General features: G+C 45.8%; 3 protein-coding genes across 3 annotated transcripts in view; all 3 read right to left on the bottom strand.

The window, feature by feature from the left end:
• LOC309562616 (uncharacterized protein) overlaps positions 1-27,668 on the bottom strand; it is a 679,009-nt gene that overhangs the window by 123,997 nt on the left and 527,344 nt on the right. The window contains 4 exon segments of the mRNA XM_082266869.1: positions 7,993-8,086; positions 8,090-9,344; positions 24,378-24,955; positions 24,959-25,379. Of these exon segments, the coding sequence (XP_082122995.1) occupies positions 7,993-8,086; positions 8,090-9,344; positions 24,378-24,955; positions 24,959-25,379 (2,348 nt within the window).
• The window catches only part of LOC309562739 (uncharacterized protein), a 102,765-nt gene that overhangs the window by 55,510 nt on the left and 19,587 nt on the right, over positions 1-27,668 (bottom strand). The window lies entirely within an intron of this gene.
• Positions 14,648-15,185, bottom strand: LOC309564126 (uncharacterized protein; the record flags this gene model as incomplete). Its single annotated transcript, XM_082268755.1, has 3 exons — positions 14,648-14,805; positions 14,922-15,045; positions 15,132-15,185. The coding sequence occupies 3 exons, from the start codon at positions 15,183-15,185 to the stop codon at positions 14,648-14,650; spliced, it is 336 nt and encodes a 111-aa protein (XP_082124881.1).

Raw genomic sequence — 27,668 nt, 5'->3', positions numbered from 1 at the left:
TGAGCTGGTACTGTGGCAAAGTGGTTCGTTGTCGTCCAGCGACGTAGACCTACGTCGCTGGACTCCTCCCCTTGTGGGCAGCGTGCGCGTGCCCCCGTAGGCGCGCTCCCGCTGTATTCAGTCAGGCCAGGGGATAGAGTCTGGAGATCGTCGGGGATCGAGTCTGGAGATCCGCCCGCTTGTGTAAACAAAGCGGGCGGATCTCCTAAGTGACAGGCAGGGACAGATCACAGGATTCAGCATAGCTCAACCTGCAATCTCTGTCTGTGTCACACAGTCCCACACACGTCAGTAAGCACCAGGCATACAATTAACCCCTTGATCACCAATAATGTTAACTCCTTCCCTGCCAGTGTCATTTTTACAGTAACAGTGCATATGTATAGCACTGATTACTGTGGTAATGTCACTGGTACCCCCAAAAGTGTCAAAAATTTCAGTTAGGGGTCCGATCTGTCCGCCGCAATGTCGCAGTCCCGCAAAAAAAAAATTGCAGATCGCCGCCATTACTAGGTAAAAAACAAAACAAAAAAAAAATGACAAATTTCCCGTAGTTAGTAAACGCAATAACTTTTAAGCAAACCAATCAAAATACGCTTATTGCGATTTTTTTTACCAAAAATATGTAGCAGAAAACCAATTGGCCTAAAATGTTAAAAAATTTTGATTTTTAAATTTTTTGGGGGAATTTCATATAAAAAAAATGTGAAAAATATTGTTATTTTTTCAAAATTGTCGCTCTTTTTTTGTTTATAGCGCAAAATACATTTTGGCCTAAATATATGACAAAGATTGAATATATTGGATATTTTTTAACTGTCAAACAGTGACATCCTGACACCTAAAGCAGGCCATAGACGATTCGAATTTCGTACGATTTATCGTTCAATAAACGAAAGTGGCACTCGTGCACATCATCGAGTGTACCATCAATGTGAGCCGAAAATCGTACGACAAAACACTATTTTTTGTGCCTTTTAACCACATCTCTACCAGACACACTCCCTACTGTTCTGTGTTTTGTTAGGCGAAATCATACAACTCCCCCACTAATGATACGAAATTCGGCCGATTTTCGCCAAAAAACCCAACATGTTGGATATGTGAATTTTTGCTGTCGTACGAAAATCAAACGTTTTACATACCACACTAACGATACGAAAATCGTTCGATAACACTGCCAATTACGATTTTCGAACGAAATTCAAATCGTCTATGGCCTGCAAATGTACGATTTTCGGCTCACATTGATGGTACACTCGATGATGTGCACGAGTGCCGCTTTCGTTTATCGAATGATAAATCGTACGTAATTCGAATCGTCTATGGCCTGCCTTATAGGAACCTGACACACACAATGATACAGTCACCATCCAGACACATCCCTTGTCTGTTACTGGATAATGTCCCAGAATTCCCAGCACCGCTCACCTCTCCTGTCAGCAGCTCCATCATCTTCTTGGTGACTTCTAGAATCTTCTGCATGTTGTGTCTCTCAGGTTTTAGGGAGTCACATGGAGGCACTGTGATGGTCATATGATCACCTGACTTCAGAAGAGGAAATCTCTGTATTGGAGAACAAATAGGAATATCATGTTAGAATCCCAGAATCCTCCTCCCGCTGGTCACACGCACTGGCTCCCCAGCTGACGAGCGCGCGCTCGCCCCTTAGAGTCTCCTGAGAGAGCGACATTGTACTACGTCGCTTTGCCCAGGAGCGGCTGTCTGGTGGGCGGTCGCTAAGTGGTTAATAGAGATAAGAGTGATGTCATTTGACCTCCCAGAATCCTCCTCACCTCTCCGGTCAGCAGGTAGAGGATCTCCAGGGTGAGGTTTAGTATCTTCTCAGTCATGTGACTCCGGTCCTCCTCCATCCTCATTGGTGCCATCATTTGATCTATACAGGTCTCCTACGGATAACGTTGGAGAAAAAAAAGTAAGAATTATTTGGATGGTATTGGTCAGACAGTAATAGGATGTGGGAGGGGAGTAATAGAAGGGTTGCTCTACATTTAGGGACTTCTGCCTCCATAGGAACACACTTATTTAGGACTCTTTAGTATTTTTTACATTTCTGCAAACTCAGAACCCTCTTGGCCTGCCTGATCCCAAATTCTCTTTTCTCTGTTGGGTTTGTTTGGTGTCTGAACTGGACTTGATGAGTTTTAGATCTGCAAACAAGGAATGATAAATACGATCCTTCATGTGACTTGTTTGCCCTGAGGTCAATGGAGGGCTATCATGATGTCCAGGAAGGGGAATTTGCTGACTTTTGACCGGAGTTGCCGGCTAATCAGGATAATTGCCAGAACTCCGGCTGCAAGGCTCCAATCTCCGGCAGCTGGCTGACTGACAGGATTGATGTCACTTTCTACAGTAAGAGAAGGGATTGGATTGGATAGCAGGAGGATGCTGATGGTGGGGTAGAGAGCTGTGGGGTGGAGTCTGTTCTCTTCCCTCCAATGGCAGCCCAGTGTTGGTAGAAGGAAAAGAGCAGGGGAGGGGTTTGGTTGACAAGTATATTGTAGTATCCAGGACATTGTACAGGGTGGTGGTGAGTTCCTGGGGCACTGAATTCCAGCACCTGGCACTGACAAAACCCGTGTCATGAGAAGGCATTGGACGGACCCACAAGGACCCCAATTCAGACCAATGGCCACCCAATAATCAAATGCTGCACAAACAGACCTCCTCTAAGAACAAGTGACCACCAATGGGTGAAAGACTGCCCTTCTTTATTCCACTTGTTATCTTGAATTTTTTTTATTTGACCAGTGAGATGGTAAGAAGGTGAAGGTTGCCTCCATTTCCTATCAGGAGTTCTGTAAGGAGGTCTGAAAAGTAAGAGTAGGTGGGAGGACATCATAGACCAAGAGCCCCCCTCCCTACCTTAGAGTCCTCCTGAGCCCTACTGCCTCCTCTGCTGCCCGCTGACCATATCAAGGGCCCAAAGTCCTTCAAGTCAGATAGCCTCCACTGCCTCAAAGTCCCTCAGCCTCAGTCCCCCGTCAGCTCCTCTCCTTCCCTCAGAATTTTCCTCCCTCTCACACCAATGATGGAACATATTCTTCATGGCAGGCCGGGGAATATTTTCTTCCTCCTGAACAGCAATGTAAAGGGCTCTATGCTCCATACTCCTGATCCCGGCACTCCATCATTGTGTTGGCGGCATATTGTAATGATTGCCTGATTCCCCAATAACTTTACTATACTGTCAGTGTATTGTCAAAGAACACACTGACTCCGAATGGAGGGATAGGTCGTATAATCTGTGACTATAGACTGATGAGGTGAGAAGGTGATTGGTGGGAAAGGTGACACATTTCCAAAATGAAGAGAATATTCCGACCCCGTAATTGGGGGAATGTTCTGCCCCTGAAGGGGTTAATCTAGGTTTCCACACTATATATGTGTGTATCCTCATCTGCTGGAGATAAAAGAGGTCACAGTGACTATGGAGGAAGAGGACGGACATGACAGGGGGGTTACTGGGTGTAAATAGAAAATAAGATCTTATTACCTCCTCTGCGGCCATGTCCAGCAATGTCTCCTCTCTACTTCCTCCCGACTCACCTCTTACCAGGAACTTCCTATTTATACCTGACATCACTTCCTGTCTGTACCCGACATCACTTCCTGTCTGTATCTGACATCACTTCCAGTTGTCCCAACCTGTTGCTTAACAACCAGCTATTTCTTCACACAGAATTCGAATCAGTCGATAGTTTTTCGACCCATCCGAATTCTAATTATTCTGAAAAGTTGGAATTTATTGGAAAATGAACAAATAAAACAAACTGTAATGAAAACTAAACCAAATTTAATGAAAAGGAAACGAAACAGAACAAATTCCGAAACCAAACTAAACATAATTAGTAACATAACAAATCTATCAGAAACTAAAGTAAACACATTATTCCGTTCTGCACATGTCTACCAGTCCATTCAGTTCAACCTGTGTGGGTGTGTGTGTACGTATTTATGTCTTTACCACTTCCCATATCCCCGTATATTGTGTTCAATAAGATGCACTCATTTGGTTTTTTTTTAAATTGTCGACACTTACCACTGACACCACCAAACATAAAAAAACTGGCGCAACAGGACTCAAAAATGAACCTCAATAACCACCTGGGAAAATATTAATGGGAAGATGCACGGACCTGGATGTTGTGTGGCAAAGTCCAAAAAGTCCATAAAAAGCACCGGTCTGTGCACTCCAGAAGGCTGCTGATTCTCAAGACGAGAAGGAACTTGCAATATACTGGAAGATAAGAACAGCGCCACTCTAAGTGCAGTAAAACCAATACTTTATTTGACATATAATAATGCTGGGTACTCACAAGATAAAACGTTTAAAAAGCATGGTAAACGTATGTGGAAAAATCCATTAATCCAGTGCCTGGGCAAGGAGGGGCTGATGTGCTCCACATAGATCCGTCCGACGGATTAATGGATTTTTCCACATACGTTTACCATGCTTTTTAAACGTTTTATCTTGTGAGTACCCAGCATTATTATATGTCAAATAAAGTATTGGTTTTACTGCACTTAGAGTGGCGCTGTTCTTATCTTCCACCACTGACACCACCAACTGTGGAAGGGAGTTTCACATCCTTAGCAATCTAATAGTAAGGAATCCTTTATATAGCTAAAAAAAAAAAAAAAAAAAATGCTTCTTGACAAAACTCAATGGGTGGCCATGTGTCTTCCTGAGCAATCTGAAACTGAAACATTTCCTACCTATGCTAGAATAGCCATTATATATACAGTATCTGACAAAAGTAAGTGCACCCCTCACATTTCTGTAAATATTTTATTCTATCTTTTCATGTGACAACACTGAAGAAATGAGACTTTGCTACAATGTAAAGTAGTGAGTGTACAGCTTGTATAACAGTGTAAATTTACTGTCCCCTCAAAATAACTCAACACACAGCCATTAATGTCTAAACCGCTGACAACAAAAGTGAGTACACTTTTGAGTCCTCTTACGTGTCTCTTCTCCAGGGAGGATAAATTTAGTGTATGTAGCCGTTCCTCATAACTGAGGTCCTCTCTATTCCCATAACTGAGCTCCTCCATCCCCTATAACATAACCTCCATAACTGAGCTCCTCCATCCCCCATACCATAACCTCCATAACTGAGCTCCTCCATCCCCCATAACTGAGCTCCTCTATCCACCATAACCATAACCTCCATATCCACCATAACTGAGCGCCTCCACTCCCCATAACTGAGTCCCTGCTATCCCCCCTAATTTAGGTTTTCCTTCTCTCATAACTGAGCTCCTCCAGCCCTTATAACTGAGTCTGCTGCATCCCCCATACTCCCCAGCCCACATAACAGCTTCTCCATCCCCCATAACTGAGCTCCTCCATCCCCTATAACTGAGCTCCTCCATCCCCTATAACTGAACTCCTCCATCACCCATAACTGAGCTTCTCCATCACCCATAACTGAGCTCCTCCATCCCCCATAACTGAGCTCCTCCATCCCCTATAACTGAACTCCTCCATCACCCATAACTGAGCTTCTCCATCACCCATAACTGAGCTTCTCCATCACCCATAACTGAGCTTCTCCATCACCCATAACTGAGCTTCTCCATCAGCCATAACTGAGCTCCTCCATCCCCTATTACTGAGCTCCTCCTTCACCCATAACTGAGCTCCTCCATCCCCCATAACAGAGCTCCTCCATCCCAAATAACTGAGCCCCTCCATCTCCCATAACTGAGCTCCTTCATCCCCCATAAGTGAGCCCCTCCATCCCCCATAACTGAGCTTCCCCATCCCCCATAACTGAGCTTCCCCATCCCCCATAAATGAGCTTCTTATCCCCCCATACCAGAGCTCCTCCATCCCCTATAAGTGAACTCCTCCATCCCCTATAACTGAGCTCTTCAATCCCTCATAACTGAGCTCCTCCACCCCCCCTAACTGAGCTCCTCCATGTCCCATATGTAGCGCCACCCCTGCAGGAGTAGCTTAAGTATAATTGGTTCCGTACTTTGCCTCTCAACCCTAAGAACAATCTCCGCTCCTCTGGCACACCTGGCAATAGTGTAAGTGCAAAGACCAATGAAAACATACACGTCGCTGTGTGAAAATTACAGACAGTAATAGTGAATTCTTGAACGAATTAGCAATCACTAAGAGCAATATAACTCAATGTATTATATCAGAATGCTTCCAGGGGATTCCACATCCGTGAACTACCCCAGAAGCAGAGGCAAGCACTTAAACAACAATGAACCCCCATATCGTAATCTTGGCTACCTGATGACTTTCTCCTACTGTATTTCAGACCTCTCTCTTCTATTGCCTGACACCACAGGCCCAAAATACAAACACTGTACCTACCTCAGTGCTTAGAGGCCAAACTCCTAAGTCAGACTACCCCACACACAGATATACAGAGCACTAAATAGGTGTGTGCGTGCCCGTATGGCACCAATAACTTCAGTCCCTTGGAACAAGGACGAGGCCTTGTATCTTCCGCTTGTCACTTTAGTTGGTGCACTTAGAACTCCTGCTTGGCAAAGTGTAGCTGTGGTATGCTGACATTATCCGGATAGCAAGGCAGACACTGTTACTGCTTAACAGGGCACCAATAAGACCCGGGTTCTGGCAAGTGAGGGCAAAGTGAAGTAACTCTGTCTGTGTGCAGTGTCCATCTTTCCTGAAGATGGGCCAGTGCCCTCTCACTAATCCTGCGGTCTAGGCCCAAACGAATGCCCTGGAACAGGCAGGCTCTTCTGGTAACCCGACTGGTCACCTCACACTGGAGTGCTTCATGACCGTCGATGCAGGTGCACCTGGATATGCACCTGGGATCCCCCTCTCTCAGGTTCGATGTCCCCAACTGGCCATGGATGCATGAAACAACATGGTGGACTGACCCAGGAGGCAACACCTCTCCCCAGGGTCCAGTCTCTTCTCCTGCCTTGTGGTGACTGACTTTTCCTCCGCAGACAAGATGGTGTCCTATATTCTTTCCATACCAGAGAATGGTGGGGTTTGTAGTTCTGTCCCCAGTAGTTAGAATGGAGCCACTTGTGTTGGGAACTACATGTCCCAAAGTTCTTTGCAGTTTTTCAATCCTCCCTGGATTGGCTTTCTCCTTCTGCAAATGAGAAAGAGGGGAGGGTACTGAGTGTCTGTGAATTTCTCTCACTCACCTCACCCACTACTCATAACTAACCTCCTCCAGCCCCCTTATTACCTATTGTAACGGAACCGCAACCCTCACTGTACTTCCGTCAGTATACAGCTTCCTCCCAGTCATGAACATAGATATCAGATTTTCCAGCCCCCCCCCCCATACAAAGCTAGCCGACAACCTAGCTTGTACTGGAATCTCTCTTTATTGAACAATCACACATAATTTATATACAGCATGAACTTCCCCCTCCTGATCAGATTACCAAACACAGGTCAGGGGTTGCCTGATTACATTATCCTATGCAAATTTTTAGTAGCACTTTTTTTATATAGTTTGGCTGTAGTATAGAATTGGAATATCAAGACGGCCACTAGATGGAGCCAATTATCATGGGAAACCACTGTATGACATAAAATACAGCTGATATTTGTCATGGGCGGGCAAATGCGCATCACATTTGATCAACATTTTTTTTAGAAATGGACCTCTAAGTCTCTAAATCACAAAATTTACTCAGCCAATGAAAGGTAAGGACTCCATTTTTATTTTTCTCCTGCTATCAATAGCCAACACGGGACAACACTTCATCCATGTCTTTGGTGATCTCTGATCTCCTTATGAAGTGTTTCTTACATGATGAAGATCAGCCATGGAGTATATCTGAGGTGTATATCAGGGTGTGCTTCTTCCCCACATGTCCACCAACATTCATATAGAAGACATTTCCCGCACTCAAGGCACTAATACACCTCCAGGGTCGCGTGGGACCCCTGATGTACAGGAAGACAGGACTTCAGTGAGGAACAATTCCCTCAATCAAGACAGGAAAGTGGCTTCTCCCCTGTGTGAGATCTCTGATGTCTGGAAAGATCTGGCTTCCGTGAAAAACATTTTCCGCACTCAGGACAGGAATACGGCTACTCCCCTGTGTGAGATCTCTGATGTCTGGAAAGATGGGACTTCTGTGAAAAACATTTCCCACACTTAAGACAGGAATACGGCTTCTCCCCTGTGTGACATCTTTGATGTCTGGAAAGATCTGGCTTCCGTGAAAAACATTTTCCGCACTCAGGACAGGAATACGGCTTCTCCCCTGTGTGAGATCTCTGATGTCTGGAAAGATGGGACTTCCGTGAAAAACATTTCCCACACTCAGGACAGGAATACAGCTTCTCCCCCGTGTGAGATCTCTGATGTGTGTAAAGAGTGGACTTCAATGAAAAACATTTCCCGCACTCAGAACAGGAATACGGCTTCTCCTCTATGTGAGATCTCTGATGTCTGTAAAGATGGGACTTCTGTGAAAAACATTTCCCGCACTTAGGACAGGAATACGGCTTTTCCCCTATGTGAGACCTCTGATGTGTGACAAGTTCTGAGTTTCGTACAAAACATTTCCCACACTTAGTACAGGAAAACGGCTTTTCGCCTGTGTGCAATCTATGATGTCTGTAAAGATTGGACTTCAATGAAAAACATTTCCCACACTCAGAACAGGAATACGGCTTCTCCTCTGTGTGCAACCTCTGATGTCTATAAAGATGTGACTTCTGTGAAAAACATTTCCCGCACTTAGGACAGGAGTATGGCTTTTCCCCTGTGTGAGATCTCTGATGTTTGACAAGTTCTGATTTATCTACAAAACATTTCCCGCACTCAGGACAGGAAAGTGACTTCTCTCCTGTATGCAATCTCTGATGCTTGCAAAGATAGGATTTCTGTGAAAAACATTTCCCACACTCAGAACAGGAATATGACTTCTCCCTCGTGTGAGATCTCTGATGATTGGAGAGATCGGACTTCTTTGAAAAACATTTCCCGCACTCAGGGCAGGAATACGGCTTATCTCCTATGTGAGTTTTGGTATGCTCATTAAGACTGGATTTATTATTAAAACATTTCCGGCACTCAGAACAGGAATACGGCTTCTCCCCCATGTAAGATCTCTGATGTTTGTGAAGACTAGACTTCACCGTAAAACATTTTCCGCACTCAGGGCAAGAATACGGTTTGATGCTCAAGTGGCCTCTATGATGTACAAAAAGACTAGTGTTCCATGAAAAACATTTCCCACACTCAGTGCAGGAAAATGGCTTCTCACCTGTGTGAGATCTTTTATGCTCATTAAGTTTATATTTAGAACGGAAACATTTCCCGCACTCAGGACAGGGAAACCTCTTATCTGTTGGAAGGACAGCACCGTCCCTCACAGTCTGAGGTTCCTCAGGATAAGAGGAATACGATGGTCCGGCACTGTCCCTCACAGTCTGAGGTTCCTCAGGATAAGAGGAGTACGATGGTCCGGTACTGTCCCTCACAGTCTGAGGTTCCTCAGGATAAGAGGAATACGATGGTCCGGCACTGTCCCTCACAGTCTGAGGTTCCTCAGGATAAGAGGAATACGATGGTCTGGCACTGTCCCTCACAGTCTGAGGTTCCTCAGGATAAGAGGAATACGATGGTCCGGAGCTGTCCCTCACAGTCTGAGGTTCCTCAGGATAAGAGGAATACGATGGTCCATCTACACTGTGTGGTGCCGGATGGACATTTGAGGTAGTCGGGTTTTCTCCTGGACTATACTGTGTGATGTCCTCATCTTCTACTTTACAGTCTGGAGACAAAGTGAGACAATCCTCTGAGGTTTTCCTCATCTCCCGTCCATCTACTAAAATAGAAATACAAAGATTATTACTAGACATCAGCAGATTGGTTCCCCTAAACCAGGACTCCGCCCACATCAGGCAGCTTTGTCTCTGAGGATCTTACAATTCCCCCTCAAGGTAACTAGTAAATGGGTCCTCTGATCTCCTACCAGTTCATTTCTTTATTCATGGACCTTAGTCAGAAAGTGGGGAAACAACGAGAACTGTCTTTTATAGGAGTGACAGTGATGAGGGGATTATAGAATGAGTGTCAGCACCATTTAATGTACAAAATACAGTATATAGTGCAGGGGTCAAGAGTATGTAATGTACAACATAGAGTATATAGTGCAGGGGTCAGGAGAATGTAATGTACAACATAGAGTATATAGTGCAGGGGTCAGGAGAATGTAATGTACAACATATAGTATATAGTGCAGAGGTCAGGAGTATGTAATGTACAACATAAGAGTATATAGTGCAGGGGTCAAGAGTATGTAATGTACAACATAGAGTATATAGTGCAGGGGGCAGAAGTATGTAATGTACAACATAGAGTATATAGTGCAGGGGTCAGGAGAATGTAATGTACAACATATAGTATATAGTGCAGAGGTCAGGAGTATGTAATGTACAACATAAGAGTATATAGTGCAGGGGTCAGGATTATGTAATGTATAGCATAGAGTATATAGTGCAGGGGTTAGGAGAATGTAATGTACAACATAGAGTATATAGTGCAGAGGTCAGGAGTATGTAATATACAACATAGCGTATATAGTGCAGAGGTCAGGAGTATGTAATGTACAAATTAAAAGTATATAGTGCAGGGGTCAGGAGTATGTAATGTACAACATAGAGTATATAGTGCAGAGGTCAGGAGTATGTTATGTACAACATAGACTATATAGTGCAGGGGTAAGGAGTATGTAAAGTACAACATAGAGTATATAGTGCCGAGGTCAGGGGTATGTAATGTACAACATAGAGTATATAGTGCAGGGGTCAGGAGAATGTAATGTACAAAATAGAGTATATAGTGCAGGGGTCAGGAGAATGTAATGTACAACACAGAGTATATAGTGCAGGGGACAGGAGTATGTAATGTACAACATAGAGTATATAGTACAGGGGAAAGGAGTATGTAATGTACAACAGGGCTCAAAATTTTAAGTCCTGAGCTACTAGCCAGGCCTTAAGGGTTACTCGCCACCAGTTGCCCCACCCAACCCCTACCCTGTCCCGCCCCTAATTCCACCCCTAAACACGCCCTCATAAATTATCTCAAAATTACACTGTTAAATGTATTTGAATTAATGCAGAAGTTACAAAAATAAATATTAATAACAAAGTTTTCAGTGCCCATCAGTGCAGCCTCATCAGTGCCCATCAAGGGTCTGGAGGGCGGGGGGCTGAAGAGCACGGGGGGGGGGGGGCTAAAAAGCACTAAGGGGCTGAAGGGGGGCTGAAGAGCACTGGGGGGGCTTGAGGGGGGCTTTAAGAGCACTAAGGGGCTGGAGGGGGGCTGAAGAGCACTAAGGGGCTGGAGGGGGCTGAAGAGTACTAAGGGGCTGGAGGGGGGCTGACGAGCACTAAGGGGCTGGAGGGGGGCTGACGAGCACTAAGGGGCTGACGAGCACTAAGGGGCTGGAGGGGTGGGCTGAAGAGCACTAAGGGGCTGGAGGGGTGGGCTGAGAGCACTAAGGGGCTGGAGGGGTGGGCTAAGAGCACTAAAGGGCTGGAGGGGTGGGCTGAAGAGCACTAAGGGGCTGGAGGGGTGGGCTGAAGAGCACTGGGGGGGCTGGAGGGGTGGACTGAAGAGCACTGGGGGGGCTGAAGAGTACTGGGGGGGCTGAAGAGCACTAAATGGCTGGAGGGGGGGCTGAGAGCACTAAGGGGCGGGAGGGGGGTTGAGAGCACTAAGGGGCTGGAGGGGGGGGGCTGAGAGCACTAAGGGGCTGGAGGGGGGGCTGAAGAGCACTGGGGGGGCTGAGAGCACTGGGGGGGCTGGAGGGGGGCTTAAGAGCACTGGGGGGGGGCTGAAGAGCACTGGGGGGGGGCTGGAGGGGGGCTTAAGAGCACTGGGGGTGCTGAAGAGCATTGGGGGGGCTGAAGAGCTCTGGGGGGGGCTGGAGGGGGCTTAAGAGCACTGAGGGTGCTGAAGAGCATTGGGGGGGGGCTTGAGGGTGGCTAAAGAGCACTGGGAGGGCTGAAGAGGGGGGGGGGGGCTGTACAGCACTGGGGGGCCAGCAAAAGAAAAAAAGAAGTTGGATTGGAGGAGCAGTGGGGTGGCTGCATATAGAGGAATTGATCTTTCCATATTCCTCCTGCAGCTGCTCAATGCCTGCAGAGAGGAGAATCAGTCATCCAGCTGGAAAGATCAATTCCTCTATATGCAGCCGCCCCACCGCTCCTCCTATCCAGTCACACAGGGAGACTGCTAAATCCTTGGACACTCACCTGCTTCCAGCACCCGTGAGCAGCGCAGCACAGACCGAGGGAGCAGCTGCCTTTACATGAGATGATCGTCGCGAGTACCGGTGTAGCTCTGGGAGATCGATTTTCACGCTTCACCGGCTTGACACCCCCCATCGGTATGCCACTGCTGGCCGGATAATGTCAGAGCGCGGATCATCCCGCTGTAACAGCTTCAATTGTAATTGCCGGGCGCTCGCTGACACACACAGTCCCGCCTCTTAGCCCGGCTCCTTTGATAGACGTCACACGTCCTGGTTGGCCAGGTGTTCGGGCTATCAAAGGAGCCGGGCTAGGAGGCGGGACTGTGTATGTCGGCGAGCGCCCCGCAAATTACAATTGAAGCTGTTACAGCGGGATGATCCGCCGCTCTGACATTATCCGGCTTTCCTCTCCTCTCTTCCCCGGAGCTCGCCCAACATAATTTTCCACTCGCAAAATGCGAGCAGGCGAGTGGAAAATTTGAGGGCTGATGTACAACGTAGAGTATATAATGCAGGGGACAGGAGTATGTAATGTACAACATAGAGTATATAGTGCAGGGGTCAGGAGTATGTAATGTACAACATAGAGTATAAAGTGCAGGGGACAGGAGTATGTAATGTACAACATAGAGTATATAGTACAGGGGTCAGTTGTATGTAATGTACAACATATAGTATATAATGCAGGGGACAGGAGTATGTAATGTACAACATAGAGTATATAGTGCAGGGGTCAGGAGTATGTAATGTACAACATAGAGTATATAGTGCAGGGGTCAGGAGTATGTAATGTACAACATAGAGTATATAGTGCAGGGGTCAGGAGTATGTAATGTACAACATAGAGTATATAGTGCAGGGGTCAGTTGTATGTAATGTACAACATATAGTATATAATGCAGGGGACAGGAGTATGTAATGTACAACATAGAGTATATAGTGCAGGGGTCAGGAGTATGTAATGTACAACATAGAGTATATAGTGCAGGGGTCAGGAGTATGTAATGTACAACATAGAGTATATAGTGCAGGGGTCAGGAGTATGTAATGTACAACATAGAGTATATAGTGCAGGGGACAGGAGTATGTAATGTACAACATAGAGTATATAGTGCAGGGGTCAGGAGTATGTAATGTACAACATAGAGTATATAGTGCAGGGGTCAGGAGTATGTAATGTACAACATAGAGTATATAGTGCAGGGGTCAGTTGTATGTAATGTACAACATATAGTATATAATGCAGGGGACAGGAGTATGTAATGTACAACATAGAGTATATAGTGCAGGGTCAGGAGTATGTAATGTACAACATAGAGTATATAGTACAGGGGGGAGGATTCAAATTTTTACAGCCAGCAAATAACAGAACAAGTAACCCCGGGAGAATTGTTCTGTCAGAGATCTTGCTAGACCCGGGCATGGGGCAGAAGACCCAGGTGCCTAAGGGTGTATTAAAACTTGTGAATGCATCCGAAGGCCAATTACATCACCCAGTTACCCTAGTGGGGGTTCCCGCATTTACATGTGAGTGGTGGTGACTAGCTTTCGGAGCTCGCAGCCTCACGTTACTTTCAATAGGAATAGTTCTCACATGTAATCATCTGCGGACACATTTGCACTTTTTAATGCCCCCTAAGTTGAGCATCGCTTATGGCAAAAATTATAATTTTGCTGCCAGCTGAACCCCAGAATCTCCATAAATCCAGTCTAGAGACATAAATTGTGTCTGCAGCACAGAGAAGGAAGATTATCCGAGAGAAATACAGGAATACAGGACGGGGAACACAGCTCAGGAAAGTGACCAGGGGATTACAGGCTGATATCACCCAGTCCCCTCCCCCCCTACTCTGGACCAATGAGTGAGCAGTATGGGTGGAGGAATGTATTTAGTGTTAATGACCCACCTGTGCTGATCTCTGTAGGAGTGTCCTCCTCTATAAATGTCCCCGTTATTCCATCCTCCTCCATAGACTGCTGATCATCCCTCACATACGTCTCTTCTTCTTCTGATTTACCTTCAACATTTATATCTTTCAGATCTTCACCCTAAACCAAGAGAAGGAGAGAAAAGCGCACCCTGTAAGGTCCATAGATCACCTCCATGAGTCACTATCAAGTTCTAGATGCTCCGTTCCACCAACCTTGTTATAGTGAGGGATGGTGTGATTTTCTTGTGTGGAATACAGAGGACGGGGACATCTCTCTGGTGGGTTTCTGTAGCTGGATGACTCCACCATGGTGTCCTGGTACAGATTGTTCTGTATTTCCTCCATTACCCCATCCTCATCATCCTCCTCTTTTATCTCTTCTTTAACCTCAACTTTAGAATCTCTCAGGTTTCCACTCTGAATATATAATAAAAATGACATCAATGTTAATAATGCAGATAATGTACAGATCCTAATGATACTATCAGTGATTGTTCCTCATCTACCTGATGATGGTGGGGGATGGTGTGACCTTCCTGTGTGGAATCCTGGGAATACAGAGGACGGGGACATCTCTCTGGTGGGTTCCCATTACTGGATCCATCTGTAGGAAACACACACACTGACTGAATACATTGTTTCTATGTGTTTATCAGATGATGGGGGATCTAGGTGGAGCCTCCGTACTGCTCTCTCCTTTACAATAAAGTCTCCTCTTACCCGGTGATGTGAGGGGCGGCTGATTCTCCATCATGTCGTCCTTGTAGAGATCCTTGTGTCCTTCTAAATACTCCCACTCCTCCATGGAGAAATAGACAGTGACATCCTGACACCTTATAGGAACCTGACACACACAATGATACAGTCACCATCCAGACACATCCCTTGTCTGTTACTGGATAATGTCCCAGAATTCCCAGCACCGCTCACCTCTCCTGTCAGCAGCTCCATCATCTTCTTGGTGACTTCTAGAATCTTCTGCATGTTGTGTCTCTCAGGTTTTAGGGAGTCACATGGAGGCACTGTGATGGTCATATGATCACCTGACTTCAGAAGAGGAAATCTCTGTATTGGAGAACCAATAGGAATATCATATTAGAATCCCAGAATCCTCCTCCCGCCGGTCACACGCACTGGCTCCCCAGCTGACGAGCGGGGCCGGGAGCGCGCCGCTGCCGGCGTGCGTTCACCCCCTAGAGTCTCCTGAGCGAGCGACGTAGTACTACGTCGCTTTGCACAGGAGTGGCTGCCTGCTGCAGTAAAACTGTGGTGGGCGGTCACTAAATGGTTAATAGAGATAAGAGTGATGTCATGTGACCTCCCAGAATCCCCCTCACCTCTCCGGTCAGCAGGTAGATGATCTCCAGGGTGAAGTTTAGTATCTTCTCAGTCATGTGACTCAGGTATTCCTCCATCCTCATTGGTGACATCATTTGATCTATACCGGTCTCCTTGTAGACGGATAACGTTGGAGAAAAAAAAAGTAAGAATTATTTGGATGGTATTGGTCACAAATAATAGGATGTGGCAGGGGGGTAATAGAAGGGTTGCTCTACATTTAGGAACATCTGCCTCCATAGTAACACACTTATTTAGGACTGTTTAATATTTTCTACATTTCTGCAAACTCAGAACCCTCTTGGCCTGCCGGATCCGAAATTCTCTTTTCTCTGTTGGGTTTGTTTGGTGTTTGAACCTGTTTTGGATTCGTTTTAGATCTGCAAACACGGAATGATAAATACGATCCTTCATGTGACTTGTTTGCCCTGAGGTCAATGGAGGGTCATCATGATGTCCAGGAAGAGGAATTTGCTGACTTTTGGCCGGAGTTGCCGGCTAATCAGGATAATTGCCAGAACTCCGGCTGCAAGGCTCTAATCTCCGGCAGCCGGCTGACTGACAGGATTGATGTCACTTTCTACAGTAAGAAAAGGGATTGGATTGGATAGCAGGAGGATGCTGCTGGTGAGGTAGAGAGCTGTGGGGTGGAGTCTGTTCTCTTCCCTCCAATGGCAATCCAGTGTTGGTAGAAGGAAAACAGCAGGGGAAGGGGTTTCGTTAACAAGTATACTGTAGTATCCAGGACATTGTACAGGGTGGTGGTGGGTTCCTGGGGCTCTGAATTCCAGCACCTGGTACTGCCAGAGCCTGTGTCATAAGAAGGTATTGGACGGACCCACAAGAACTCCAATTCAGACCAATGGCCACCCAATAATCAATGCTGCACAAACAGACCTCCTCTAAGAACAAGTGACCACCAATGGGTTTTTTCCACTTGGTATCTTGAAAATGTTTTTATTTGACCAGTGAGATGGTAAGAAGAGGTAAGAAGGTTGCTTCTATTTCCTATCAGGAGTTCTGTAAGGAGGTCTGAAAAGTAAGAGTAGGTGGGAGGCCATCATAGACCAAGAGTCCCCCCTCCCTACCTTAGAGTCCTCCTGAGCCCTACAGCCTCCTCTGCTGCCCACTGACCATCCATATCAAGGGCCCAAAGTCCTTCAAGTCCACTAACCTCAAAGTCCCTCAGTCTCAGTCCCCCGTCAGCTCCTCTCCTTCCCTCAGAACCCTCAGTATTTTCCTCCCTCTGACACCAATGATGAAACATATTCTTCATGGCAGGCCGGGGAAAGTTTTCTTCCTCCTGACCAGCAATGTAAAGGGCTCTATGCTCCTTAATCCTGACTCGGGCACTCCATCATTGTGTTTTGGCGGCATGGTGTAATGATTACCTGATTCCCCAATAACTTTACTATACTGTCAGTGTATTGTCATAGAACACACTGACTCCGAATGGAGTGATAGGTCGTATAATCTGTTACTATAGACTGATGAGGTGAGAAGGTGATTGGTGGGAAAGGTGGTGACACATCTCCAAAATGAAGAGAATGTTCCGACCCCGTAAGTGGGGGAATGTTCTGACCCTGAAGGGGTTAATCTAGGTTTCCACACTATATATGTGTGTATCATCATCTGCTGGAGATAAAAGAGGTCACAGTGACTATGGAGGAAGAGGACGGACATGACGGGGGGGGGGGGGTTACTGGGTGTAAATAGAAAATAAGATCTTATTACCTCCTCTGCGGCCACTTCCAACAATGTCTCCTCTCTACTTCCTCCCGACTCACCTCTCACCTGGAACTTCCTATTTATACCTGACATCACTTCCTGTCTGTACCTGACATCACTCCTGTCTATACCTGACATCTTTTCCTGTCTGTACCTGACATCACTTCCAGTTGTCCCAACCTGTTGCTTAAAGCGGAGTTCCGGGCACAGAAACATTTTTTCAGTGAACATACCCCCGGGACAGTCAGGGCTAGTACATTCCACAATGGCTAGCCTCTGATCTGTCCTGGTTCGCACTTACCTGCAAGAAGAAATACTCACTTATAAAATTTCTTCTCCAGCGTTGCCATCTCTGTTGTGGGCAGCTGAAGCCGGCGCGATCCTCTTCTGCGTCCTCTTCTGTGTCTTCTTCTTCCAGAATGCGCCTGCACCGGTGTTCCGTGAAAAAACCATACCCGTGAGAAAACCATACCCTCGTCACTTCCGGTGCACCTATGGAGGGTATGGATTTCTCACGGTACTTACACTTGCCAAGATTACATTCAAACAGCTCCTCTGCAACATAAATCATCTCCGCTCCTTCCCCTGTCACTTCCCTGCTCTCGGATAATAAATATAAAAGCGGATCACGGAGCCAACAACTCCATCATTTAGATCTCATACACCCGCCGCCGCTTTTACATTTAATAGCCGACATCAGGGAAGTGACAGGGAGAGGAGAGGAGATGATTGATGTTGCAGCCAAACTGTTTTTATGTAACCGCCGCAAGTATAACATTACACACAATACCGTCATAATTTTATTCCCTCCGAGCATGCGCACTTCTCAACTTCACAACTGTTCAATGGTGTTTTCGGAGGTTCGAGCATGCGCAATGTTACACTGCTCAGCTATTTCTGACAGGAAGTGACGAGGGTATGGAATTCTAACGAGGTATGGAATTCTAACGTTACACCGGCCCCGCTCGTCACTTCCGGTGCGGCGCCGCATTCCTCCACAGCTTCTGGGCATGCCCAGAAGCTGTTTAGCAGGGAATGCGGCGTCGCCCCGGAAGTGACGAGCGGGGCCGGTGCCGTCGCATTGATTCCTGGGTGCGATGACGTTCAGCTCCCAGGAATCATCGCAAGCCAGGAAGTGACGGCGGAGCCGCGGCACAGAGGGAGGAAGTGAAGAATAGGTGAGTATATTCTATCTACAATTACAAGGTGAGTAAAAAAAAAAAATATATACCTAACTATCCAATTCCTTTTCAGGTGAAGGAGACCAAGCGGATGGGCACAAAAAAAAAAGGTCGATTTTGTGCCCGGAACTCCGCTTTAACAACCAGCTATTTCTTCACACAGAATTCGAAACAGTCGATTGTTTTTCGACTCATCCGAATTCTAATCATTCTGAAAAGTTGGGATTTGTTAGAAAATGAACAAATAAAACAAACTGTAACAAAAACGAAACTAAATTTAACTAAAAGGAAACGAAACTGAACAAATTCTGAAACCAAACTAAACAAAATTAGTAACATGACAAATCTATCAGACACTAAAGTAAACACATTATTGCGTCCTGCATGTGTCTACCAGTCTATCCAGTTCAACCTGTGAAGGTGTGTGTGTACGTATTTATGTCTTTACCACTTCCCATATCCCCGTATATTGTGTTCACATGTTTCACGTGTTTTTTTTTTTTAATTGTCGACACTTACCACTGACACCACCAACTGTGGAATGGAGTTTCACATTCTTAGCAATCTAATAGTAAGGAATTCTTTATATAGCTAAAAAAAAGGCTTCTTGACAAAACTCAATGAGTGGCCATGTGTCTTCCTGAGCAATCTGAAACCGAAACGTTTCCTGCCTATGCTAGAATAGCCATTATATATACAGTTCATGAAAAAAAATGTGTCCGAATCAGATCACCATACTGGTAACAGTCTAATGTGTAACACACTCAGCAGCGCTTAATCCTCCTATGACAATACAATGAAGGTTCATAATCCAAAACTGTCTCTTTCACATCAAGAGGTGAAACGATGGTGTCCAATGTTTAAGCAAGGAAAAAACTTTAAGGTTGAAATGCTCCTGGCTAAAAAACCCCCCGTGTTCCTTAGCTTGAAATCAGCAGCCTTCACCACACCTTTTCGTGCTCCCCTTAGGCCCCTTTCACACATGCTGTCCGTTTGTCCGTTTTTCATCCATCCGTTGACGGATGAAAAACGGACATCAATGCATCTCTATGTAAAAACGGATGACAACTGATGATCATCAGTTAACATCCGTTTTCATCCACTTCCGTCAATGTCCGTTTTTTTGAACGGATGAATGCCCTATTTTTCATCCGTCAAAAAAACGGATTGGACGAAAAACGGATGACAACGGATGAAAAACGGATGTCAACTGATGACAACGGATGAAAAACTGATGTCAACTGATGACAACGGATGAAAAACGGACGACAACGGATGAAAAACTGATGAAAAACGGATAACAACTGATGAAAAGCGGATGAAAAACGGATAACAACTGACGAAAAACGGATGAAAAACTGATGACAACTGACGAAAAACGGATGAAAAACGGATGAAAAACTGATACATTTGACGTGACTGAACTGATGAACTGAACGGACTGTATGTGTGAAAGGGGCCTTAGCAGTGGACACTCACCACATCTCACACTCATAACAGCCTGTATGCATCAGCTGCATGAGCCCTTGCCCCCGGACCGCTATGATCTGGTGATCTGATTTGGACACATTTTTTTTTTCATGATGTGATCTGTTCACAGTGGCTGCTATTGCATGTTTGCACATCATAATTTGAGTATTCAATATTTTGAACATCTATTTATTTATTTATTTATATATTTATATATAAGAGCGCCGGGCGGGTGCATGTCGTTTTTTCTTCAGACACCTTTTTAAAAAAAAAAAAAAAAATTATATATACAGTATCTGACAAAAGTAAGTACACCCTCACATTTTTGTAAATATTTTATTCTGTCTTTTCATGTGACAACACTGAAGAAATGAGACTTTGCTACAATGTAAAGTAGTGAGTGTACAGCTTGTATAACAGTGTAAATTTGCTGTCCCCTCAAAATAACTCAACACACAGCCATTACTGTCTAAACCGCTGGCAACAAAAGTGAGTACACCCCTAAGTGAAAATGTCCAAATTGGGCCCAATTAGCCATTTCCCCTCCCCCAGTGCCATGTGACTCGTTAGTGTTACAAGGTCTCAGGTGTGAATGGGGAGCAGGTGTGTTATATTTGGTGTTATCGCTCTCACTCTCTCATACTGGTCACTGGAAGTCCAACATGGCACCTCATGGCAAAGAACTCTCTGAGGATCTGAAAAAAAAGAATTATTGCTCTACATAAAGATGGCCTAGGCTATAAGATGATTGCAGAGACCCTGAAAATGAGCTGCAGCACAGAGGCCAAGACCATACAGCGGTTTAACAGGACAGGTTCCACTCAGAACAGGCCTCGCCATGTTCAGTTTTTTTTAATTCGGTGCTGAATGCGGCTTTGATTGGGTCTTCTCTTCGCGGCGGTGGAGGTAGGATGCCCGGGTCTCCCGATCAGACGGGAGACCCGGGGCGAGCTGCGGAAGGCGGCGGGAGGGGGGGGGGAGAAGTCCCCTCCCGCTCCTTGTAATGGCAGCCGAGCGGCTTCTCAGCCACATTGGTTGTCATTACAAGTCAGCCGACCGTCGGCTATGAACACCGGTACCGGGGTGATGCCTCTAGCTGCAGGCATCACTCCGGTATAGCACTTTTCCTAAATATCGGCAATATCGGTAACCTCAGGGGCCGATTCCGATATATCGGGGAAAGTGAATATCGGCCCTCAATATATCGGTGTTGCCGATAATCGGTCGATCCCTAATACATATAGTATAGCAGTCATATCTCCACTTTCGCGTCTCTTCTCCAGGGAGGATACGTTTAGTGTATGTAGCCGTTTCTCATAACTGAGGTCCTCTATTCCCATAACGGAGCTCCTCTAGCCCCCATAACGGAGCTCCTCCATCCACCATAACTTAGCTCCTCCAGCCCCCCATAACTGAGCTCCTCCATCCCCCCTAACTGAGCTCCTCCATCCCCCATAACTCAGTCCCTGCTATCCCCCATAATTTAGGTTCTCCTTCTCTCATAACTGAGCTCCTCCAGCCTTTATCACGGAGTCTGCTCCATCCCCCATAACTGAGCTCCTCCATCCCCCATAAATGAGCTCCTCCATCCCCTATAACTGAACTCCTCCATCCCCTAAACTCCTCCATCACCCATAACTGAGCTCCTCCATCCCCCATAACTGAACTCCTCCATCACCCATAACTGAGCTCCTCCATCCCCCATAACAGAGCTCCTCCATCCCCCAAAACAGAGCTCCTCTATCCCCTATAACTAAACTCCTCCATCACCCATAACTGAGCTCCTCCATCCCCCATAACTGAGCTCCTCCATCCCCCATAACAGAGCTCCTCCATCCCCCAAAACAGAGCTCCTCTATCCCCTATAACTGAGCCCCTCCATCCCCCATAACTGAGCTCCTCATCCCCCATACCAGAGCTCCTCCATCCCCTATAAGTGAACTCCTCCATCACCCATAACTGAGCTCCTCCATCCCCTATAACTGAGCTCTTCAATCTCCCATAACTGAGCTCCTCCACCCCCACCCCCCAACTGAGCTCCTCCATGTCCCATATGTAGTCCAGCCCCTGCAGGAGTTGCTTAAGTATGATTGGTTCTGTACTTTGCCTCTCAACCCTAAGAACAATCTCCGCCCCTCTGGCAGACCTGGCAATAGTATAAGTGCAAAGACCAATGAAAACACACACATTATGGTAAAACACAGAAATGTCTTTTCTATAAGGTTTCTGTGTAAAAATAACTACCCCAGAAGCAGAGGCAAGCACTTAAACAACAATGAACCACCATATCGTAATCTTGGCTACCTGATGACTTTCTCCTATGTCAGACCTCTCTCTTCTATCGCCTGACACCACAGGTCCAAACTACAAACACTGTACCTAATTCAGTGCTTAGAGGCCAAACTCCCAAGTCAGACTACCCCGCGCACACACTACATATACAGAGCCCTGAGTATGTGTGTGCGTGCCCATATGGCACCAATAACTTCAGTCCCTTGGAAGAAGGACGAGGCCTTGTATCTTCCGCTTGTCACTTTAGTTGGTGCACTTAGAACTCCTGCTTGGCAAAGTGTAACTGTGGTATGCTGACATTATCCGGATAGCAAGTCAGACACTGTGACTGCTTAACAGGGCACCAATAAGTCCCGGGTTCTGTCAAGTGAAGTAACTCTGTCTGTGTGCAGTGTCCATCTTTCCTGCAGATGGGCCAGTGCCCTCTCACTAATCCTGCGGTCTAGGCTCAAATGAATGTCCTGGAACAGACAGGCTCTTCTGGTAACCCGACTGGTCACCTCACACTGGAGTGCTTCATGACTGTCGATGCAGGTGCACCTGGATATGCACCTGGGATCCCCCTCTCTCAGGTTGGATGTCCCCAACTGGCCATGGATGCATGAAACAACATGGTGGACTGACCCAGGAGGCAACACCTCTCCCCAGGGTCCAGTCTCTTCTCCTGCCTCGTGGTGACTGACTTCTCCTCAGCAAACCAGATGGTGTCTTTCATTCTTTCCTTGCCAGAGAATGCTGGGGTTTGTAGTCCTGTCTGCAGTGGTTAGAATGGAGCCACCTGTATTGGGAACTACGTGTCCCATAGTTCTTTACAGTTCTTCAAATCTCCCTGGATCGGCTTGCTCCTTCTACAAATGAGAGGGGAGGGTACTGAGTGTCTAAGAATTTCTCTCACTCACCTCACCCGCTACTCATAACTGAGCTCCTCCAGCCCCCTTATTAGCTAACGGAACCGCGACCCACACTGTACTTGTGGACTTCCGTCAGTATACGGCTTCCTACCAGTCATGGACATAGATATCAGATTTTCCAGCCGCCCCCATACAAAGCTAGCCGACAACTTAGCTTGTACTGGAATCTTCACTTTTATTAAACAGTTTCACACTCAATTTATACACATATGAGCACATCCCCCTCCTGATCAGATTACCCCATAAGGTCAGGTGCCTGATTACATTATCATATGCAGAAGAAATTGTATACAGAGATAGAATTAACCTGAACTAATTATCTAGCCATCTGGACAGAAACATAATGTGAGTTCATTACCAATTAACAATGGGACAGACAGGCTTAACAGAATCCACATCACACCTCAATATGCAGACAATAGGGAGAGCCTGTCTCTGACATTGAAGTACAATACACATTATCATAAGTGTAAACACAGAACCCATTTGAAGCCATCGAAACCATTAAGTATCTGTCTTTCACTCCCAGTAACGGTGATTACCGTCACAGCTATGTTGCTCTTCAACATCCCTAAGTGATCTAGAACAAATAGGAATGATATTGGTGGGGAGATGTACTCTGTGGGGAGTCTTTTTCACGCTCGGTGTCTGTTCAGATTTGAGGGCTGTTAGTACAGCAGCACACCGAGCGGTTTTTGGTTGATCTGTGGTGTTTATTAGTAGCACTTTTTTTAATATAGTTTTTCATTGTGGGGGGGGGGGGGTTAGTTTGGCTGTAGTATAGAATTGGAACATCAAGATGGTCACTAGATGGAGCCAATTATCATGGGAAACCACTGTATGACATAAAATACAGCTGATATTTGTCATGACCGGGTAAATGCGCATCACATTTGATCAACATTTTTTTTAGAAATGGACCTCTAAGTCTCTAAATCAAAAAATGTACTCAGCCAATGAAAGGTAAGGACTCCATTTTTATTTTTCTACTGCTATCAATGGCCAACACTTCATCCATGTCTTTGGTGATCTCTGATCTCCTTATGAAGTGTTTCTTACATGATGAAGATCAGCCATGGAGTATATCTGAGGTGTATATCAGGGTGTGCTTCTTCCCCACATTCCACCAACATTCATATAGAAGACATTTCCCACACTCAAGCCACTAATACACCTCAAGGGTTGTGTGGGACCCCTGATGTACAGGAAGACAGGACTTCAGTGAGGAACAATTCCCTCACTCAGGACAGGAATACGGCTTCTCCCCTGTGTGACATCTCTGATGTCTGGAAAGAGCTGACTTCTGTGTAAAACATTTCCCACACTCCGGACAGGAAAATGGCTTCTCCCCTGTGTGAGATCTCTGATGTCTGTAAAGGGTGGACTTCCGTGAAAAACATTTCCCGCACTCAGGACAGGAATACAGCTTCTCCCCTGTGTGACATCTCAGATGTTTGTCAAGATGAGACGTCTGTGAAAAACATTTCCCGCATTCAGGACAGGAATATGGCTTCTCCCCCGTATGCAATCTCTGATGCTTGTTAAGATTGGATTTCAGTGAAAAACATTTCCCGCACTCAGGACAGGAATACGGCTTTTCCCCAGAGTGAGACCTCTGATGCTTGACAAGATCTGCTTCTCTTACAAAACATTTCTTGCACTCCGGACAGGAATGTGGCTTCTCACCCCTGTGAGATAGCTGATGTATGAAAAGATTTGATTTTTGTACAAAACTTTTCCCACACTTCTCCCCCGGCTTCTCCCCCGTGTGAGACCTCTGATGTGTGTAAAGAGTGGACTTCAATGAAAAACATTTCCCACACTCAGAACAGGTTTACGGCTTCTCCCCTATGTGAGACCTCTGATGTGTGTTAAGATTGGACTTCTGTGAAAAACATTTCCCGCACTCAGGGCAAGAATACGGTTTGATGCTCAAGTGGCCTCTCTGATGTACAAAAAGATTAGCTTTCCGTGAAAAACATTTCCCACACTCAGTGCAGGAAAATGGCTTCTCACCTGTGTGAGATCTCTGATGCATGACAAGAACTGATTTCAATACAAAATATTTCCCGCACTCAGAACAGGAATACGGCTTCTCCCCAGTGTGCAATCTCTGATGTCTGACAAGTGCTGATTTATGCACGTAACATTTCTCACACTCAGTGCAGGAAAATGGCTTCGCACCTGTGTGAGATCTTTTATGCTCATTAAGTTTATATTTAGAATGGAAACATTTCCCGCACTCAGGACAGGTAAACCTCTTATCTGTTGGAAGGACGGCACCGTCCCTCACAGTCTGAGGTTCCTCAGGATAAGAGGAATACGATGGTCCGGCACTGTCCCTCACAGTCTGAGGTTCCTCAGGATAAGAGGAATACGATGGTCCGGCACCGTCCCTCACAGTCTGAAGTTCCTCAGGATAAGAGGAATACGATGGTCCGGGACTGTCCCTCACAGTCTGAGGTTCCTCAGGATAAGAGGAATACGATGGTCCGGCACTGTCCCTCACAGTCTGAGGTTCCTCAGGATAAGAGGAATACGATGGTCCAGCACTGTCCCTCACAGTCTGAGGTTCCTCAGGATAAGAGGAATACGATGGTCCGGCACTGTCCCTCACAGTCTGAGGTTCCTCAGGATTAGAGGAATGCGATGGTCCGGCACTGTCCCTCACAGTCTGAGGTTCCTCAGGATAAGAGGAATACGATGGTCCATCTACACTGTGTGGTCCCGGATGGACATTTGAGGTAGCCGGGTTTTCTCCTGGACTATACTGTGTGATGTCCTCATCTTCTACTTTACAGTCTGGAGACAAAGTGAGACAATCCTCTGAGGTTTTCCTCATCTCCCGTCCATCTACTAAAATAGAAATACAAAGATTATTACTAGACATCAGCAGATTGGTTCCCCTAAACCAGGACTCCGCCCACATCAGGCAGCTTTGTCTCTGAGGATCTTACAATTCCCCCTCAAGGTAACTAGTAAATGGGTCCTCTGATCTCCTACCAGTTCATTTCTTTATTCATGGACCTTAGTCAGAGAGTGAGGAAACAACGAGAACTGTCTTTTCTAGGAGTGACAGTGAGGAGGGGATTATAGAATGAGTGTCAGGACCATTTAATATACAAAATAGAGTATATAGTGCAGGGGTCAGGAGTATGTAATGTACAGCATACAGTATATAGTGCAGGGGTCAGGAGTATGTAATGTACAACATAGAGTATATAGTGCAGAGGTTAGGAGTATGTAATGTACAACATAAGAGTTTATAGTGCAGGGGTCAGGAGTATATAGTGCAAGGGTCAGGAGTATGTAATGTACAGCATAAAGTATATAGTGCAAGGGTCAGGAGTATGTAATGTACAGCATAGAGTATATAGTGCAGAGGTCAGGAGTATGTAATGTACAGAATAGCGTATATATTGCAGAGGTCAGGAGTATGTAATATACAACATAGAGTATATAGTGCAGAGGTCAGGAGAATGTAATGTACAACATAAGAGTATATAGTGCAGGGGTCAGGAGTATGTAATGTACAACATAAAGTATATAGTGCAAGGGTCAGGAGTATGTAATGTACAGCATAAAGTATATAGTGCAAGGGTCAGGAGTATGTAATGTACAGCATAGAGTATATAGTGCAGGGGTCAGGAGTATGTAATGTAAAACAGAGTATATAGTGCAGAGGTCAGGAGTATGTAATGTACAACATAGAGTATATAGTGCAGGGGTCAGGAGTATGTAATGTACAACATAAAGTATATAGTGCAGGGGTCAGGAGTATGTAATGTACAACAGAGGTGAGGATTCAATTACAGCCAGCAAATAACAGAGCAAGTAACCCCGGGAGAATTGTTCTGTCAGAGATCTTGCTAGACCCGGGCATGGGGCAGAAGACCCAGGTGCCTAAGGGTTTATTAAAAATTGTGAATGCATCCAAAGGCCAATTACATCACCCAGTTACCTCAGTGGGGGTTCCCGCATTTACATGTGAGTGGCCGTGACTAGTTTTCGGAGCTCACAGCCTCACGTTCCTTTCAATAGGAATAGTTCTCACATTTAATCATCTGCGGACACATTTGCACTTTTTAATGCCCCCTAAGTTGCGCATCGCTTATGGCAAAAATTATAATTTTGCTGCCAGCTGAACCCCAGAATCTCCATAAATCCAGTCTAGAGACATAAATTGTGTCTGCAGCACAGAGAAGGAAGATTATCCGAGAGAAATACAGGAATACAGGACGGGGAACACAGCTCAGGAAAGTGACCAGGGGATTACAGGCTGATATCACCCAGTCCCCGCCCTACTCTGGACCAATCAGTGAGCAGTATGGGTGAAGCAGTGTATTTAGTGTTAATGACCCACCTGTGATGATCTCTGTAGGAGTGTCCTCCTCTATAAATGTCCCCGTTATTCCATCCTCCTCCATAGACTGCTGATCATCCCTCACATACGTCTCTTCTTCTTCTGATTTAACCTCAAATTCTATATCTATCAGATCTTCACCCTAAACCAAGAGAATGAGAGAAAAGCGCACCCTGTAAGGTCC

This window comes from Pelophylax lessonae (assembly GCF_965119305.1).
Source record: "Pelophylax lessonae genome assembly, chromosome: 9".
NCBI lineage: Eukaryota > Metazoa > Chordata > Amphibia > Anura > Ranidae > Pelophylax > Pelophylax lessonae.
The sequence above is the reverse complement of the archived record's forward strand: the minus strand, read 5'-3'. Positions and strand labels throughout refer to the sequence as shown.